The following is a 17,514-nucleotide window of genomic DNA, read 5'->3' on the forward strand; positions in this document are numbered from 1 at the left end:
GTGTGGGCTCGGTTTCATGTACATTAATGTTGGCCTTTCGTTTACCTTTCTTCTGAGAATTTAGTTATCCAGAGAACCCCAGGTGAAAACAGGTGAACATAAATCAGAGAGATTGTATGTATGTATCTGAGGAGGACTCCATCTGCTGGGTATTAAATGTTTGACCTTTGACACTGAGGGCTCTGGTAACACACGGTATAGCTGGCCACCTGGAAGTCCCAGTAGGGGGTCTTCAGAGTGGTTTCTTACAGAGCTGACCAGAGAGATTTAATCAGCAGGGGTCCTGACCAGACCTCGTGATAAGCAGATGAGCTGCACTTCTCAATGATTTAAAATCCGGAGGAGCCCACTGTGCTGCATTAAGCTAAGAGTCTGTCTCTATGTCCGTCCGTCTCTAGAGTAAAGCCAGGCAAACTCTGCTTTGGCAGTCATACAGACACCCACATTAACCACCACTAAATCTCAATGCATGTATACAATGTGACAAGTTACATCCTGACGCAGTTACTGATATAAGCTGCTTTACCATTGTTTTGTTTGACTTGATTATATCATGGTTGTGGCGCTGTTATAAGAAGCCAACAGCCCAAACATCAGTCCATTTCACCTGAGAACCTCACAAGCTAAACTGAGCAGTCACCACCCGTTCAGGCTGCTCCACAGAATGCCGTGTTCTGGGGCTCTGAACCAGCTGCCCACCCCTCACCTAACCATGGGCCCGGCTAAAGGCTTCCTCCTGCCCACACAGGCCTACTTTGGGCTGGCCGCCCTCCGGCCAAGCTAAGGCAGAGCAACGCCCTAAGAGCTGATTTAGGTAGACCGTTAAAAAAGGGGTGGGTTGGGGGGGGGGGTTGTGAAAAGAAAACAGTGTTTTGGTAGGCATATGTAAGGCGAGAGAGATTATAACAATCAAAGAGAATCAGAGAAAACATTGTGTTTCCAGCCAGCTTGTGAAAGGGCTAGTGTCGGCCATAACGAGACGCTTCCTGCCAGGCCAAGGCTCCACGTTAGCTTGTTTGGTGGTTGAATGATTTGTGCCACAAATGGCTCCCTAAACCCTGTACGGTGCCCTTATGTTTGACCAGGACTTGGTCATGAATGGTGCACTATGTAGGGACTAGGGCGCAGTTTGGGACTGACAGGGCTTTTTGAATAATATTGGGTGAGCTGTGTGGTGTTGCCCATCATGCACAAATCACCGTCTCTATGACTGTTTACAGAACAGAGCGCACAGAGTCCAAGGATATCAAGGAACCGCATAGACACAACAACAGTTTGGTAATCTATGTAACCTCTCTTATAGTTCTGTTTGATGTGCCCAATATATCTTTTTTTTTAAAACAACACAAAACAGTCTCAGTAAAGAATTGGAGGACAATGCGTTGAGAATCAAAGTAGAGCACTAAAATGCAGTGTTATTTGTGTGTATAATGTTTGATTCAAATTCTTTGAGCAGAGCCTTTACATGTATGCTTTAAAATGCAGTCTATTAATGTTTTGTAATTTCCAATGTTGTGTATTTACACTGTATTTATCTGTGTTCTGTATTGTGTCGTGTTCATGGACCCCAGGAAGATTAGCTGCTGTTCTTGGCAGAAGCCGACAGGGATTCTAATAAAATCCTAAATAATGAGACCAGTTCGACTAACTGGCTGACTGGGCACAGAAAACACTAAAAGCAGATGTTGCATGTTCATTTCAGTCCCAAATAATGTATTTTCCCCAAGTAGAATTATCTTATCAATTCATCTGCGTATATCCTATCAACGCTAGACACGCAACTACAATAAATAGCTAGCTTTATTAGGCCTATTCGTTTAAAAGATGACATTCACAAGCAGGAGATTGGTCCCCGCAAGACAATCATGCTTAGAAACAGGCACATGTTTCAAATGTTCTGAAGCATCGATCATGACTTTGTCTGAACCGCGATCTGTCTGTCGGTCTGTCTGTAAGCGTGCTCGCGAGCGCGAACCAGAGAACAGTTTAGCTTCTGACTGCAGGAGAAAACAAAGGGAGGGAGATAGGAAAACTTGCATGGTTCGAAAGAACGTCCTTTTCACGCAGTAAACCGGCAGGAGTCGGTCAACGGGAGTAGCTCAATCAATCAGTCGTCAGAGCTGGAATCCGCAAAGCCATTTTTATCATCAGCATGAGGACACACGTCTGTTGCTCTCCTCACCCTAGACAACCGTGGTACTGGAGGGATTCTTTATGGTGTGTGTGGAAACACTGACCCCCACATCCACAGCTGTTCATTCCAGTGAGTTTGTGTGTGTGAGTTTGTGTGTGTGTGTGTGTATGTGTGTGTGTGGGGGGCTGCTTTTACTGCTCTGACCTTAATGATCTTCCCATATATTTACAGGAATCCATCAGAATGCACATTGCGATGAGATCCTCCAGTCTCTTGACTTAACATCTGACCTCTAACCCCAGTTGCCGATGGCTGCTGGTGGAGGAAGGTATTCCTAGGCCCTGTTCCTACCAACATTCTCCCGTTTCCATCCCTCGATATTGTCTTGTTGGAACCAAAATGATACTGGCTACAGATATAGTCAGACTCCATTGTAGCGTAGCCTAGATGATTGACAATGACATAAAAACTGGTTTCATTCATGATGTTCAACAGTCTGCGCCCTTATAGCGTCAATAATGGGAGGTGTTAGTGTCCCATGTTGACTAGACAAGGGACCACTCCCTGTCTGGAATGAGTTAGAGGGTACTAAAGACATGCAATAGTAGGCAGAGGACAGGAAGGGTGCCAAGTCAACAGGAACAGATCTGCAAACAGATTCTTTAAATGCCTCCCTCCCTCCCACCCACCCCATCTCCCTCCCTCCCACCCCATCCCTCCCTCCCTCCCTCTCACCCACCCACCCCATCTCCATCCCACCCACCCCATCCCTCCCTCCCTCCCTCATCCCATCCCACCCCTCCCTCTCTGATTTCTGGTAGACTTTCAAACAGATCTAAATGGAATCATGATGGAACTGTTACCCAACAAACGCATTCCATGGGGTTTCGCCACATCTCTCTGGCTTGACTAGGAAACAAACAACACCACATTTATGTTAAATCTCATTAGTTTGTGGTTCCTGGGGGGAGGGTCTAAACTCATTCATCCCATCTTCCCCTCCTTCTTCTCTAGTATAAACAAACCCAGATCCCTGAGCTCTCCTCTCCTGGTATCCTGACAGAGACGAGTTTCAGGAAAACCTTTGGAACCTTTAGATTTCTTCACTGGAGGCAAAGGAAACGGAGAACACAAAAACACAGACACAAGTCCCACAGACACCGACAAACAGCCCTAACACTCCCTAATCTTGTTTAAACTTTAATATGTGCTTAACGGTGAGTAACGCACAGGTAAACAAATTGGATGTGGCTGGGTTAAAATTGAGCAGAGTGTTGTTTGGACTTATTGGAGATTAAGACTGTAGTGCAGTATCCCACCAGAAGGAACAAGTCCAGAGAAGCCTGGGTCTCCTGTAGGTTTGATGGACTAGCACTCACAGCCAGGCATCGGAAGGGAGAGGCAGACACTATGTTTTTATTGGCATTATATCACAGAAACAGGGACAACTTTCATGCTTCCGCACAGGGCAGCGTGATAAAATGGGCTATATCTTTCGCTGAGAGTTTTTTTTTTTTTTAAACGATTTGACCGCAAAAAGTATTTCAAAATATTTTTCATAAAGCCGTTTCTTTCAATAGCCTTCTGTGACCAAAACTGTGATTCCTGAAAAACGTGTCCAGATATTTGGTCTATCCTTTGAAATAGTCTAATTATTACCAGGCAAACTGACTGAGAACACATTCTCATTAACAAAAACAATCTGGTAGCAATTAGGTTTAACGTCCTTGCTCAGGGACAGAACAACAGATCTGACTTTTCCACCTTGTCCGGTTGGGAATTCAAACTAACAACTTCTTGGTTACTGGTCCAATCCAATAATCACTAAGCTACCTGCCGCCCCCCAGCTGTCAAAACCCCTAAATAAACCAGGAATTAGCAGGCACAGCTATACTATGAAGGACCTTCCAGACCCCTCTACATGTTTTTCCACAGGACCAGTCATGTTCTGTTAAGGTCTTTACTCTTGAGAGGAAATATATTCACATAAAATGTGTTTAGCCTATCACTTGAAAGATTAAATGAAGACTTTAAAAGTAGTATTGGATGTGTTCTCTGTCAACAGATTATGAACTCTGTCACTAATGGCTAACCTACAAAAGATTGTGAATACTATGAAAACATTTATTAATCACTGTTCTGCTAAATATGCTTAAACTAGAAATGAGTTGCCATTCAATTCATGGTGTCTGAAAAAGATCAGCAATCCTATTGGTTGCCTTTTAAGCGGAAATTCTCTCTGATATACGGTCCTAAAAAGATGTAAAACCACATGTATCCTCCTCAGACTAAATGTGAACTGTAAGTCTGGGACCATTAATACTACTTCCTGTTTACACTGACTACTTCCTCTTCAACCGGCAGGATGGGTATGTGGTGAGAGTACAATCACTCAGGCTCAGTTACACTAGTCAGAGGGAACCTGATCTCAACAAACAAGTGAAGATCAGGTAGCTTCACCCCCCCACACACAAAGTGCATATTCCTGCTAATTTTATTTGTCGTTTATCTGTTTTCAATATGAATGGTGATAATATTTGAGTGTGTTGATCAGGACTTTTTGTACATTTCCGTCACATTTTAACAATACCGTGATAACACTGACAACCGTGGTAATGTTGGTCACTGTAACCGAGATTTTCATACCGTTCCATCTCAAACACTCGTCAAGTTAGAACTGCCCCAAATGCAAATACATTCTGTGATAATTTTAGTATTTTTTTAATTACTTTTTCCAAGGAATAAATAAAGTGAACTGCTTGTCTAATGTCCATCACATCAGTCTGTATATAAACCAATTTGGACTTAATTAGACAAATGGAATCAGACAGAACACCACTCCTCTTCCTTTTTTATTAGTCAGTTTACCTCACAGGCCTTTTGCTTCCTTCCTTCCTTCCCTTAACCGCCTCGATGAGCATAGAAGCCTCTGCAAGAACTGAGACTAGTACTACCAGCGTGCACAAAAACAAAATAAATGACAAAATAGCAGGATTAGTCACCTGACTGCTCAACGGACTGAGAATTCCACAGCAATTAGGCAACACGCTGGCAGGCACGAAAACCTGGTCCGCCTCAAACACCTGACACACCTCACCTGCTCTGCAGACAAGCCACCCCACCGCCCAACACCAGAATGACAACCGACAGCTTCCTTCCACCTGGCTGGGTGTCTGGGACCAGGTGCCGCTCGGGTGCTGGCCTCTGGCCAACATCATGGAACAGCACACGACAATAATCATCCAGTGACAAATCGCACTCCTATTGAAAACAGCCTTCAAACCGGATAGAATACAGGACAAATGGTGATCAATCATCAGATGGGTGTGCTGTGTATACATGAAGAGGGACTGTGTGTGAGTGCTCGCCGTTGGCGTATAACCCAGCTCTGATAGACACCCATGTTTTTGATCGTCTGATCAATCGTCACAGGACGCGGTCGGTCTGGAGTGTACTGCCAATCGGGTGGCGTGCAAACATGTACTGAACACTGTTTATGGCCTTCAACACCCCTATTCGGCCTGGAGAACATGCCTGACACGTTAAATGGGACTGAATGAGAGCAAGTGTCATCGACAAACAGCTTGTTGAGATCCAGCGACGGTGTGCGCGTGTGTGTGTTTGTTTCAGCTTGCCAGGGAACTCATTTCTAAAGTTTCAAGCTAAGCTTATTATCCTTTATTTAACAAGAAGTAACATTAGCATTTTATGAATGTGTGCCATGCGCTTAGTAGTCTGTAATTTAAACTATCTGAAAAGGATCTCATTTCAGGTCTGTCTTCAATGTGTTTGTAAGTGAGTGAGAGAGTCAATGTAATGTAATGTGGTGTGGTAAAGAGATGTTCCCAGGCATGAAGCCTTGGCAAAAGCCTCTCTGCTTCCTTCAGCCAGCAGTCAGTCCATCACAACCTAATAGTCTCCTGAAACCTCACACGCCTGGCCCACGTACACTACACTCCACTCCACACAGTACACACAATAACACACATCCCAGTCAACCACACACACACACACACACACACACACACACACACACACACACACACACACACACACACACACACACACACACACACACACACACACACACACACACACACACACACACACACACACACACACACACACACACACACACACACACACACACACACACACACACACACACACACACACACACACACACACACACACACACAAAGATTAAGACTTATCGCGGTAACAGCTTATGTTCAAACGCCTTCCCACTATAAAAGTGTTAGGCAATGTCTGACTGATTATGTAATGCCTTTTGGGCCTGGACTTGAACACCACGTCACATAATCCTTTGGCATTTCACTGTAGGTCGTTGTTAATGGCGTTTACACAATTAGCTAACACTGAGGATTTATCACTGTCGATTCAAGACACAGTGATTCACTGGTAGACGTGTGAATGATGCAGTATAATTCTGCTGGGTGCTCTTTGTGTCCCTATGATATATTTGCATATAATGTGGACTATGTTCAAGTTAAGCATTTATACTTTAAAGGTTTCATTATATAAGTTTGTTTCTCTTAATATGAGATGCAAATTAATAATATAATGCAATAATTAAGCAATAAAAATAACATTTAGAACTTTTGAAATATTAATTCTGACCTTTCCCACGGCATAGTTGTTCAAATTCTGACAGCCATTTAAGTACAAAGAAATGTGTTATGTTAATAAACAAAACGTATTAGTAAAAGGTACATATGTCCTTTTCTTCTTAAAATATTTATTTCAAAACTGGCTTATTAATAATTTACTTAAAAATATCATTTTAATTGTGTTCCTACATCTTCCGTCAACCCTGTTACTTTGATGGAAACCCCCCTGGTTTCATACTGGACTGTGACATGACTCTTGAAGTGACATCATCGGCCTCTTGGAAACAGCATAGCCTGAGGTGAAGGGTCTCCTTCAATTATTAACTCTCATATTTTTCTATGTTTGACAAAGGGAGACAAGCTCAATATGTCAACCCTGATACCCTGTTTGTTCCGTTACATTATTTCATGTAACAGTAATGTTTACTGAAATGTTAGATGATTGTGGGTGGGAAAGGTGTATGGACACATTCTTACCTCATACATTAATGAGTTAGTTGTTTTAATACTTGGTTATTTACTTAAAATAATGACTTATGCGAATTGTTGTCTGTGCCTCTCCTAAGTCAGAATGGTATCATTTTCTTGTATTGTTATTGTTTTGAGATTGACTAAACCTAATAGATGATATATTTTTTCATCCACCTGTCTGGCTCAATTGTGACCCTGCTTAATGGGACTAGAAATTATTTAAATGCACTCAATCTGTATATCGTGGCTAACTGAAGTAGAATGAAAAATAATTTAAAAAAATACAAATATTTGCCTGTCCCCTCAACCCTGTAACTAGTGTCAACTGTGTTACTGAAGTGTCAGTCCTGTTACTGGCAAGTGTACTGGGTATAACTATTAGAATTTGGAAGTAAATTACACAAACTTGCATGAAAATATAAAAAAAGTGAAAGGCTAATTAGTCACAGTGAGATCTAAAGCTACAGATCTAATATGCTAGTAATTTATTGAAAAACAAGTACAAAGATAGGGAGAAAGAGAGGAAAAGGAGAGAAGCAAGGAGAAAAACACATTTTCTTAAGTGTTAGTAATTTCAAAATAGCACAAAGGTGTGATTTAATAATCATTAATATGTTGGATTTCCGTTATTCATTTGATTTAACTTCTTTAAATACTTATGCAAAGTTTGGAAACAGGGTTGACATCGAGTACAACATTGTGTTAATAAACCTCAAATAAAGATCAAAATAAAACATCCTGAGTTGGCACGATACATTTATGGCAGAGTTAAACATGTCCTCTTTACAACAGAATGCCAAAGAGCCACCTAAAATAACTTTTCAAAAGTGAAAGTGCACCCGTTTCGTAGAATGACCCTGCTCCCTGCACACTCCTTTGTATCCATCTAATCTAAAATGACCGCAGTTTCTGGTCATAGTTTTCATAATCGATATTTGTTACTTGTTACTAACAGCGTTATTTTTGCTGTTCATAGCCAAGACAACTTTCACACACAAACACTCAAACCGAACGGACATCGGCGGTAAAACAAGTGTGGGAGGGAGGAGTTACAGAGCTATGTTCAGCTAGCGACACTACAGGGCAGTTTTTCTCATTCAGACAGCATGACCAGTCCAACCCCGGGGTTCTCTGTGGGTCAAGATGCGACCAGGCTCGGTTAACACGGGGAGATCCTCGTGGGGGATCGAGGGATTCACAGAGGAAACACTGGGATTGATTAGATCTGAACAACACAGATTTCCATCCCTTCAGAACATCTAAGTGGTAGTGTGTCTCTCAGTGGCCCTGGTTGCTGGTGACACTGACGATCCATAACGGCGTGAACAGGACAGGAAGCTCATATTCCGCGATCAGTGTCAGATGAAGACCCCAGCTACAACTAGATCAACTGTCTGCTGTCGCAATCTAATCCAGGTAGATCAGCGTATTCATTATGTCAAATAGTATAAGGGGGCTTAGAGGAAGCTGTGAGCAAATATGGCGCAGTGGTCCTCACTACACCTTCAAGCCTAGACAGACACTACAAATACTAAAGAACCGATTTCCAACCCCACACAAACCCCACCTAACCAACCCACTGTTCCTCTTACCACCAAACTGTGTTATGAGTGTGACGTATGTTGTGTGTGTGTGTGTCATAAATCTCTGTGATAGTGTGCTGGGGGGGGGGGGGGGTCATTATCCCCTTCTTTGGTTGTAAACTGATTTCCCAGATTTAACCAGTCAATCGCTCACCAGCCTGAACTAACATTTCCTCCCCAAGGACCAGAAGACAAATACGTGAACCTTTGGCTCTCTGTGGCTGTACAGCTGTGTGTGTGTGTCTCTAGCTACAGTTACAGCAGGGTCAATTGTGCAGCGGAGTCCAGTTAGGCTGACTAATTGCTCCTGACCGGAGCATGAACTTGTGGCTGAGTGCTCAGTACACACTCTTACACCCAGATACTGGAGATGACCATGACTCCAGCTATTGAATGGACTAGTTCTCTCTCAAACTAAAAAAAGAAAACTGTCTGTTAACAGACTTCTGTGCAAACAGTTTCTTAGTCATTCGGCCGGACCTGATACTCTGAAGCGTATTGCTTCGCTACCCATCTATCCCTCCATATTCGTATTGAACTTCAGTGTCCATCCAACACCTGTCTGTATTATTTCAGCACGTATTCTTCAGGACATTCTGTAGTTTCAGTATCCACCGATCCCCCGATATCCTGTATTGTATAGTTTCAGTACCCACCTATCCCCTGATATCCTGTATTGTATAGTTTCAGTACCCACCGATCCCCTGATATCCTGTATTGTATAGTTTCAGTACCCACCTATCCCTTGATATCCTGTATTGTATAGTTTCAGTACCCACCGATCCCCTGATATCCTGTATTGTATAGTTTCAGTACCCACCTATCCCCTGATATCCTGTATTGTATAGTTTCAGTACCCACCTATCCCCTGATATCCTGTATTGTATAGTTTCAGTACCCACCTATCCCTTGATATCCTGTATTGTATAGTTTCAGTACCCACCTATCCCTTGATATTCAGGATCATATCAGCATCCATTGATCCCCTAAAATATTTAGTACAGAATCAGTTTGCTTCCTACCCATCCGTATATCTCTTTCCAGCCAGTCACCTGTGGTCTAAGCTGATCCTGGACAGGGATGGTAACCGGTTCAGAGTGGCCGAGCCCCACCAAGGGTTTCACGCAGACAGGAGATGACACACAGTACACTGACAGGTGTGGTAACAGGTTCAAAGTGGCCTCACCAACAGCAGCGCGTCAGATCACAGGTATTTAAGAAAGGGAGGACCAGGGTTGTGACATAAACCACCCAAAACAGAAAGCAGACCGGGCTACAGACTGGGTTACAGACCGGGCCACAGACCAGGCCACACCTGTGTTACATCAGCCTGGGGCACCAGAAGTTATTAAGTCCAATTTCAGGGTTTACCTATTCCACAGCAGAATTCATTGGGGTACACCGTAAAAAAAAAAAAAAAAGCTTTACAATGGTAAGAAGAAACCCTATTAAATTGGCTTCTGACCTTATTTTTAAACTTGCCTGGGTTTGACCTATTAGAATGAATTCCTTTAAGCTCCAGGTTTATTTAAAAAATCCATGACTTGGCAGAGGGCTTCAGGGAAAGGCCAGAGAAATGTTACCTACTAGCCACCACCAACCAACCAAAGCAACAGAAGGGAAAATATTTAATAATTAATTTGTGAGCTGAAATATGTATCTTTTTTTGGAAACTGAACAAGTAATTTCCTATCAGAGGAGAGAGGGTGTCAGACTACTCATCTGTTAGAGTTTACAAGAAGAATGAAGGAACATTCCTGGACAGAAACTAGCATTGTGTTGAAAAGGAACTGAACGCTATGGTGCAAAAGGAACACGTAAGCACACACATGTTTGTGCTTCAAAGGTGGTTCCCATTCAAATAATACATAAGGAAAGAAACATATCCAGGGGTTTACCTGTACGGTCTTCTTGATTCTGTGTGAGGGGCCAGGGTATTCAGGAGAATATAAGTCTGTCAGGAAGAGGGAGTTAATCAGCGTAGATTTTCCCAAACCCGATTCACCTAAAGAGAAAAAGTGAAAAGGAGGGGAAGAGAGATTCATTTCAAGGATTTCATGCGATACTTCGGTGTTACACACAGTCACAACATGATACAAATCTGCAGATGTAGATTCACAACCAGCTGTTCTGAATTCTTTCAATGTTTTGGATTCAAAATGCCTGCCAACAGGAAATCAATCCAGCTGAGCTGCATCAAGTGAAGTGACAATCTTGAATATAAGATTGAGAGAAAAGAGGCAAATTTAAGAAATGTAAATCAGATTCAGGGAATTTCTCTAGGATACAGCAATGGCACAACATCAGTTTAGTGTCTGTCTATTTCCAAGCACACGGTCGCTACGTGTGTAAGTTCCCACTGTACTTTGTTGATCCTGACATTTAGAAGAGCAGCTAACGGACATGCACTGCTACCAATGAAGCAGCTACTGAACGCTTGGTGTGTGTGTTGGGGGGGGGGGGGGCGGACAAAGCCACATCCATGTGCTCCACCTCGGCCTTCTATCCCACAGAAAGAGCCTTAACACAGTTTCACCAGGTGAATACTTTGGGCCAGGGCTGGAGACACCCTGGATGACGGATGGGGGTACCCCTTTATGGCTGCAGTAGGATTCAGGGCCTGTCTCACAGAAAGCTGGGTGGAGGATTAGAGGGTGGGGAGTGGACAGGTTGTGGTCTTGTGAAAACAGCAGGGTGAAATATGCCTGTCTTAAAAATGTCTACTTGCATTAGGGAAACCATAAAACCTGACAGCACATGGCAGGCCCAAGTGGATACAGTGTAATGTCTGTCTGAATCGGGCCCAGACAACGAACCAGTGGAGGTGTGGAGGGACTAGACCAGAGACAAAGAGAGGGAGAAAGAGGGGAACAGGAGAGAGGCAAGGAGAAAAAGAGGAGAAAGAAAAGAGAAAAGGGAGGAGAAAGGGGAGGAAACAAGGAAGGGGGGAAGAGAAGGACAAAGAAAATGAATGAGAAAGGAGAGAATGAAGAAAGAGGGAATAGAGAAAGGTAGAGGGGGAAAGAGAGAAAGAAGGAGAAAGGGAGAACAACTGGGGGAAATAGAAGAAAGGAGGAAGTGTAGGATAGAGCCAAGGTCTTGGGTAACAGACTGCTGTGTCCTGCGGTCAGAGGACTTTGTGGTTGTCTACCAACCAGGAGGTGAGGATGCAGTAGGTGGATGGAAAAGAACCTGGCTGACACTTGTTTTTAGTCACCATAGTGCATGGAGGGTCACTTTGAGATTGGCTTGTGTGCGTGCGTGCGGTGTGAACAAATCCTAATTCTCTTTGTAAGATAACCGGGTCCTACAGTGATGGAAGCCTTGCTTGAAATCCAAAGACTTTGGTCTCAGACAATTCAACATTAGCCAGCAGAGGTCTCGTAGCTTGTCTTTAACCTAGCTTGGAGGGCTCCATTGCATAATTTTCCGCAGCGCCAGCGAGGAATAGTAGCAGGTAAGTCGCAGAGTGTGGATTCATGCGGCTGATGTAGTACTACAGGTTAGGAAGGCAGAAAGAGAAGTGGGTAGCACTAGGAGTGTTTGTTAAAAGAGATCATTTAAAACATTTCAGGCAAACAATGTAGAACAGTCTGCAAGACCCACGCTCCACCATGTTTCATCTCATGGGTCTGTAGCTGAGGGTGTTTCATACCACAGGGCTGGGGAACAGATAAAAACTCTGAGGCAATAGCATTCGCAACGACGTGAAAGATCGGACATAGTAGAACAAACTCAGTGGAATGGTACAGTTAGAACTGGATACTCTGCTGGTTTTTGTGACCTAGACCTGGTGGGTAGCGTTGATGCGCCACCAGACCGGAGAACGACCGTGGCCCATTTCAGTGAAGCCCTGCCCGTCCCCACCAGACCGGAGAACGACCATGGCCCCCTTTAGTGAAGCCCTGCCCGTCCCCACCAGACCGGAGAACGACCATGGCCCCCTTTAGTGAAGCCCTGCCCGTCCCCACCAGACCGGAGAACGACCGTGGCCCCCTTTAGTGAAGCCCTGCCCGTCCCCACCAGACCGGAGAACGACCGTGGCCCCCTTTAGTGAACCCTGCCCGTCCCCACCAGACCGGAGAACGACCGTGGCCCCTTTTAGTGAACCCTGCCCGTCCCCACCAGACCGAAGAACGACCGTGGCCCCTTTAATGAAGCCCTGCCCGTCCCCACCAGTGGCCGTCCTCAGCCCAGCCAGCAGCACACATCCTTTAAAGGAAATTTCCAGCAGCTGTGTAAACCATAGGGGCTTATACAGAGGAACTTCCCCCTGCTCGGCATGCAAGGAAAAAGGGCTGGGGCTGGAAGCAGGAACTGGCTTGGATTGCGGAGAGGGAGAGAGGGAACGCCGTTCATTCATTTGACGGGGAGGCCTTGTACTGCAGGGACATGTGGTAGAAAACCCATTGACTGGTCAAATCCAAAGTTGGTGTGGGTGGGGTTGTATTGAAAAAGCTGGTGTGGGTGGGGTTGTATTGAAAAAATGTATATTGGTTGGCATTGTTTTTAAGTATTTTTCCCATCAAATAGGGAAATGGAACAAACCAATAAAAGCATTTATATTAAAAAGAAACTAAGGAGCATAGCACCCATTATCCCAGTTCTAACTTCCAAGCAGGGTTCGCCCCTGGATAGGAGACCAGATGCTGCTGGAAGAGGACAGCAAGTAGGAGGCACTATTCCATCTGGTCTAAGAATCAAATCCCAGTGCCCCAGGGTTGTGAACAGCACATAGCCCTGTGAAAACTCTGTCTTTTGTTTGGAATATCAAACGGGATTTCTTACTCTGTGATCAGTAAAGATCCCATAGCAGTCATCATAAGAGAAGCGGTGTTAACCACGGTTTCCTGCCTTCATTTCCAGCCAGGCCAAGCAGTATAGGCATTAAGTGTGTGCAATCAATCATGCATGTTTAGGTCACTCTGGATAAGCGTGTCCACTAGACGACACTGAGGCTGGCTGCTGTAGTCATTCCAGAAAAACACTAAATTGGCTGCAAATGTTTACTTTCACAGACACACGTAATGTCTAATTGTTGCAGCCCGCTTTCACTGACTTGGCATTTCCCTGGTAAATAAGTCAACACACACACACACACACACACACACACACACACACACACACACACACACACACACACACACACACACACACACACACACACACACACACACACACACACACACACACACACACACACACACACACACACACACACACACACACACACACACACACACACACACACACACACACACACACACACACACACACACACACACACACACACACACACACACACACACACACACACCAGAGTAAACAACAGGAACTCCTATCCGACTCTGGATCTCCTGCAGCACGACATGAGCACCACCAATTACATTGCAATTCTAATTACATTGCAATTCTAATTACATGCTCCAGACAAAATTGCCCCATAACTGTATTTTTCCTGTGAGCGCAGCAGAGTGGGGAAACTCCAGGGCGGACCACTTAAATGCTGCTCCTACTTCAGAGAGACTGGGGAGGGTTTGGAATGCCAGGCGGGCGTTCTCCTCCTCCTGCCTCGTTCCTTATCTAATTCGCTGGCTCTGAGGTAGATGGGCACTGGTTAACCTGACAGCCATCCAGCCACAGGGCCAGGATATGACCTCACTAGTGTTTGCAGCCGTTTCCTGTAGAACTAGGTTAGGTACCTCTGGGCAGGACTCAGGGAACAGAGAAGAAAGAGCGGGGTGAAGAATGGCAAGGATATAATGCTCTCTGGACTCTGTCCCTCTCTGCCTCCCTCTCTTTCCCGGCTGCTCTTCCTCTCTTCAGCTGTTCAGGCTCCAACTCTGGCTCCATCAATGGAATTATAGGAAACATCCCACCCACAATCCAAAAGGCACACACACTACACAAATTCAACAAAAACAAGCACGCGCACACGCCGAGTATGAGGGGGAAGAAACACAGCTGAAGCAGATTTGTTTTAAAGACGGTTTCTCTGCGTCCCGTTTTACATCCAGGACAGGTCTTCCAACTCCACAGAAAGCATCACTTCTGCATTTTAACAGCCAGCTGCAAGGACTGTGGCAAGACAATGTTCCGACCTGTGAAACTGAATACTGCTGGGTTGGCCATGTACGCTACACTACATATGCACATTTATTACACAGATGTGTCCACGTCTTTCAGACAGAGACTTTGTCTCAAATGACACCCTAACAAACTGTGCTACTTTTCAAAGATGCCTTCCAAAGCAGTGCTACACAGAGAATAGCACGACAACTGGAACACAACATTGCCTCTCATGCATACCATAATATTAAAACAGCAATAAAATACCAATTTTCCCAGATGGATTCCAGCTATTTTTTCCCCCCTGGAAAAGCAGGGAAGGTAAAACGGGCGACAGATTTCCACTCACCCACGACCATGAGGGTGAACTCGAAGCCTCTCTTGACAGACTTTCTGTACACTTGGTTGGGCAGATTGGCAAAACCCACATAACCTTCCAGGAGCTTCTGTTGCTAAACCAGAAGAAAAAAACCAGTTAATGATCTTACTAAATAGTTTGAGGAAAAGAGTTTCACTGAACAATAAATTCCAATCGGTTTAAGAGAATGACATTTCTTGAATTGGACAGTTCACACTTCCAGTTACCAAAATAATATATTCTACAACTTCTTAAAACAATAAAAAAAATATATCAGTATATAAAAATACATTTCATGAGATCTGCTTCTCCATGATGCGTGTGGACCATACACCACAGCCCCTCCTGCCCTATTGCTTAAGTATATAATGACATTAGGGGTAAGTAGACTAGAAATAAGTATTTTGCCAATAACCAGAAAGGTTTCTGATTTGAACCCCAGTGCTGACAAGGCAGCAAACCCCAAAATGCTTCAGGGTTTCCCTACATAATGCAGAATCCTTGGTTGAGAGCCCACTCTCTCATGGTGTCTTAGGGGATATAAAAAAAAATCAAATTCACAGCAACACACTATAGGAAGTTTCACTATAATAAACTGAAAGGTCTGTTCAAATAACAGGATTTACCATAAAATAATGAAGATGAGAAATGAAACCATGTCCCCAGGATTTAGCGATGCACCGATAACAAAATGATTTGTTTTGTCATTTTAGAACCTGTGCACCCTTATGTAAATTAAATAATAAAAAATATAAAATGCTAATTCAAATCATACAAAACACATTCCTCTATAAACTACAAAATAAATACATCATACAAATTACACGATTATATCGGACACCATATTCAGCCAAAAGCAGTCAAATCTAAAGCTATTGGACGATATTAATATTACATGTTTCCTGTGAATCGTCCGACAGCAATTGGCTGCTGATATATCGGTGAATCCTTAATGACATGGAACAACTCTAGAACATTAATGCTACCGCCACAGGAATATCACCAGGTCAATCAAATGTGAAATACAGAAAAGGACTGGAAAAACTTTAATATTTCTAATTCAGTTTGATGCAATTTTGTGCCTATTCTTAAACACCCTCATTTCTTTATATTGCGGATTACAGCCTGAACAATGGAAAAATGCCAGTTAATCAGTGTCAATAATACTTACTGCTGGTTTGGAGAGTGTTCAGGTCATGGGGGTTTAGATTGAGGTGGTGGATGAGGAGAAGTAGAAGGGTTCACAGTTCACGTTAGCCCAGAGGAGCATCACACCATAAAAGAAAAGAAAAATACAGAGCATCTGTTAAGATGACAGACAAATTAGTACATCAACAATTTGGTGTCCAAACAACAAGCCTGTGAATAAATCCCCCACAGTTCCCATGTGTGAGAGTCATGATGACATGGTAATAAAGGGATTTTCCTGAATTCAAAACTCAAAGGCGGCCGCCTTCCAGAAATCGACATGGTGTGTCCACATGGTCAAACATGATTTTGTGCTCATACATAAAATACCACCAAAATACTGCAGCAAATGTGACCGTAGGAGGAAACGTTTTTCGTATTAGCAGTGTTGCCAGATAGGGACGTTTCCACCACAATTGGGCTATTATTAATGAGCTTGGGCGGGTTGATTTACAGATACGGTAGAATAGGAAAACAGCATTTGAAAATAAAATGTGAAGTCCATGGGAGATTTAGCAGATACGGTTAACAAAATCTGACAACCTTGAATGCAGGACCAGACCAGTCCTGACGTCAAGGAGATGAGTAATGTTGGAAAAACAAATGGAACCTAGTTCTTTTACACCCATGCATGTCAAAATAATTTCAATAAAACTTAATAACCCCTAAACTGCATCCAATCCACAAAACGTTTTAGATTACTTCTAGTAGCCTAGAATTACAGTCAGGGTATGTACTGTCATCAACATTATATTAAAATATACAATTGACATATTTACGTCCCTAACAATAATAAGAAAAGGAACAAGGCAAGCCTAGTTCACCCAGCCAGCGATTAGAAGCGATGAATGTTGTTGCCCTCATTGGATTCAAACCTGGGTCTCCCATGTGAGAGGCTGCATCTTTAACCATTACACCACGAAGCTAGATGTAAACCGAGTGATAGCGTCTCAACATTAGATCCTTTTGTCACACATTAACATCATGCCAAGTTTGAATATTTTAAACTGACTAACATTTCTTATTAAGTTTACTTCCACCACAAATAGCATCTACGAACTATGTGGCTTTTGTCACTGG

General features: G+C 43.5%; 1 protein-coding gene across 3 annotated transcripts in view; it reads right to left on the minus strand.

Moving 5' to 3' along the window:
• Positions 1 to 17,514, minus strand: part of sept7a (septin 7a) — a 35,875-nt gene that overhangs the window by 11,981 nt on the left and 6,380 nt on the right. For 2 of the 3 annotated variants that reach the window (XM_013135566.4, XM_013135567.4), the window contains exons 3-4: positions 15,238 to 15,340; positions 10,718 to 10,824 (exon numbers count right to left, since the gene is read on the minus strand). In XM_013135566.4, coding sequence (XP_012991020.1) covers positions 10,718 to 10,824; positions 15,238 to 15,340 — 210 coding nt within the window. Of the gene's footprint in view, positions 1 to 10,717; positions 10,825 to 15,237; positions 15,341 to 16,417; positions 16,435 to 17,514 lie in introns of those variants that run through there. The other variant, XM_020050336.3, reaches the window with a different exon arrangement.

This window comes from Esox lucius, chromosome 10, assembly GCF_011004845.1.
Source record: "Esox lucius isolate fEsoLuc1 chromosome 10, fEsoLuc1.pri, whole genome shotgun sequence".
NCBI classification, from domain to species: Eukaryota; Metazoa; Chordata; class Actinopteri; order Esociformes; family Esocidae; genus Esox; species Esox lucius.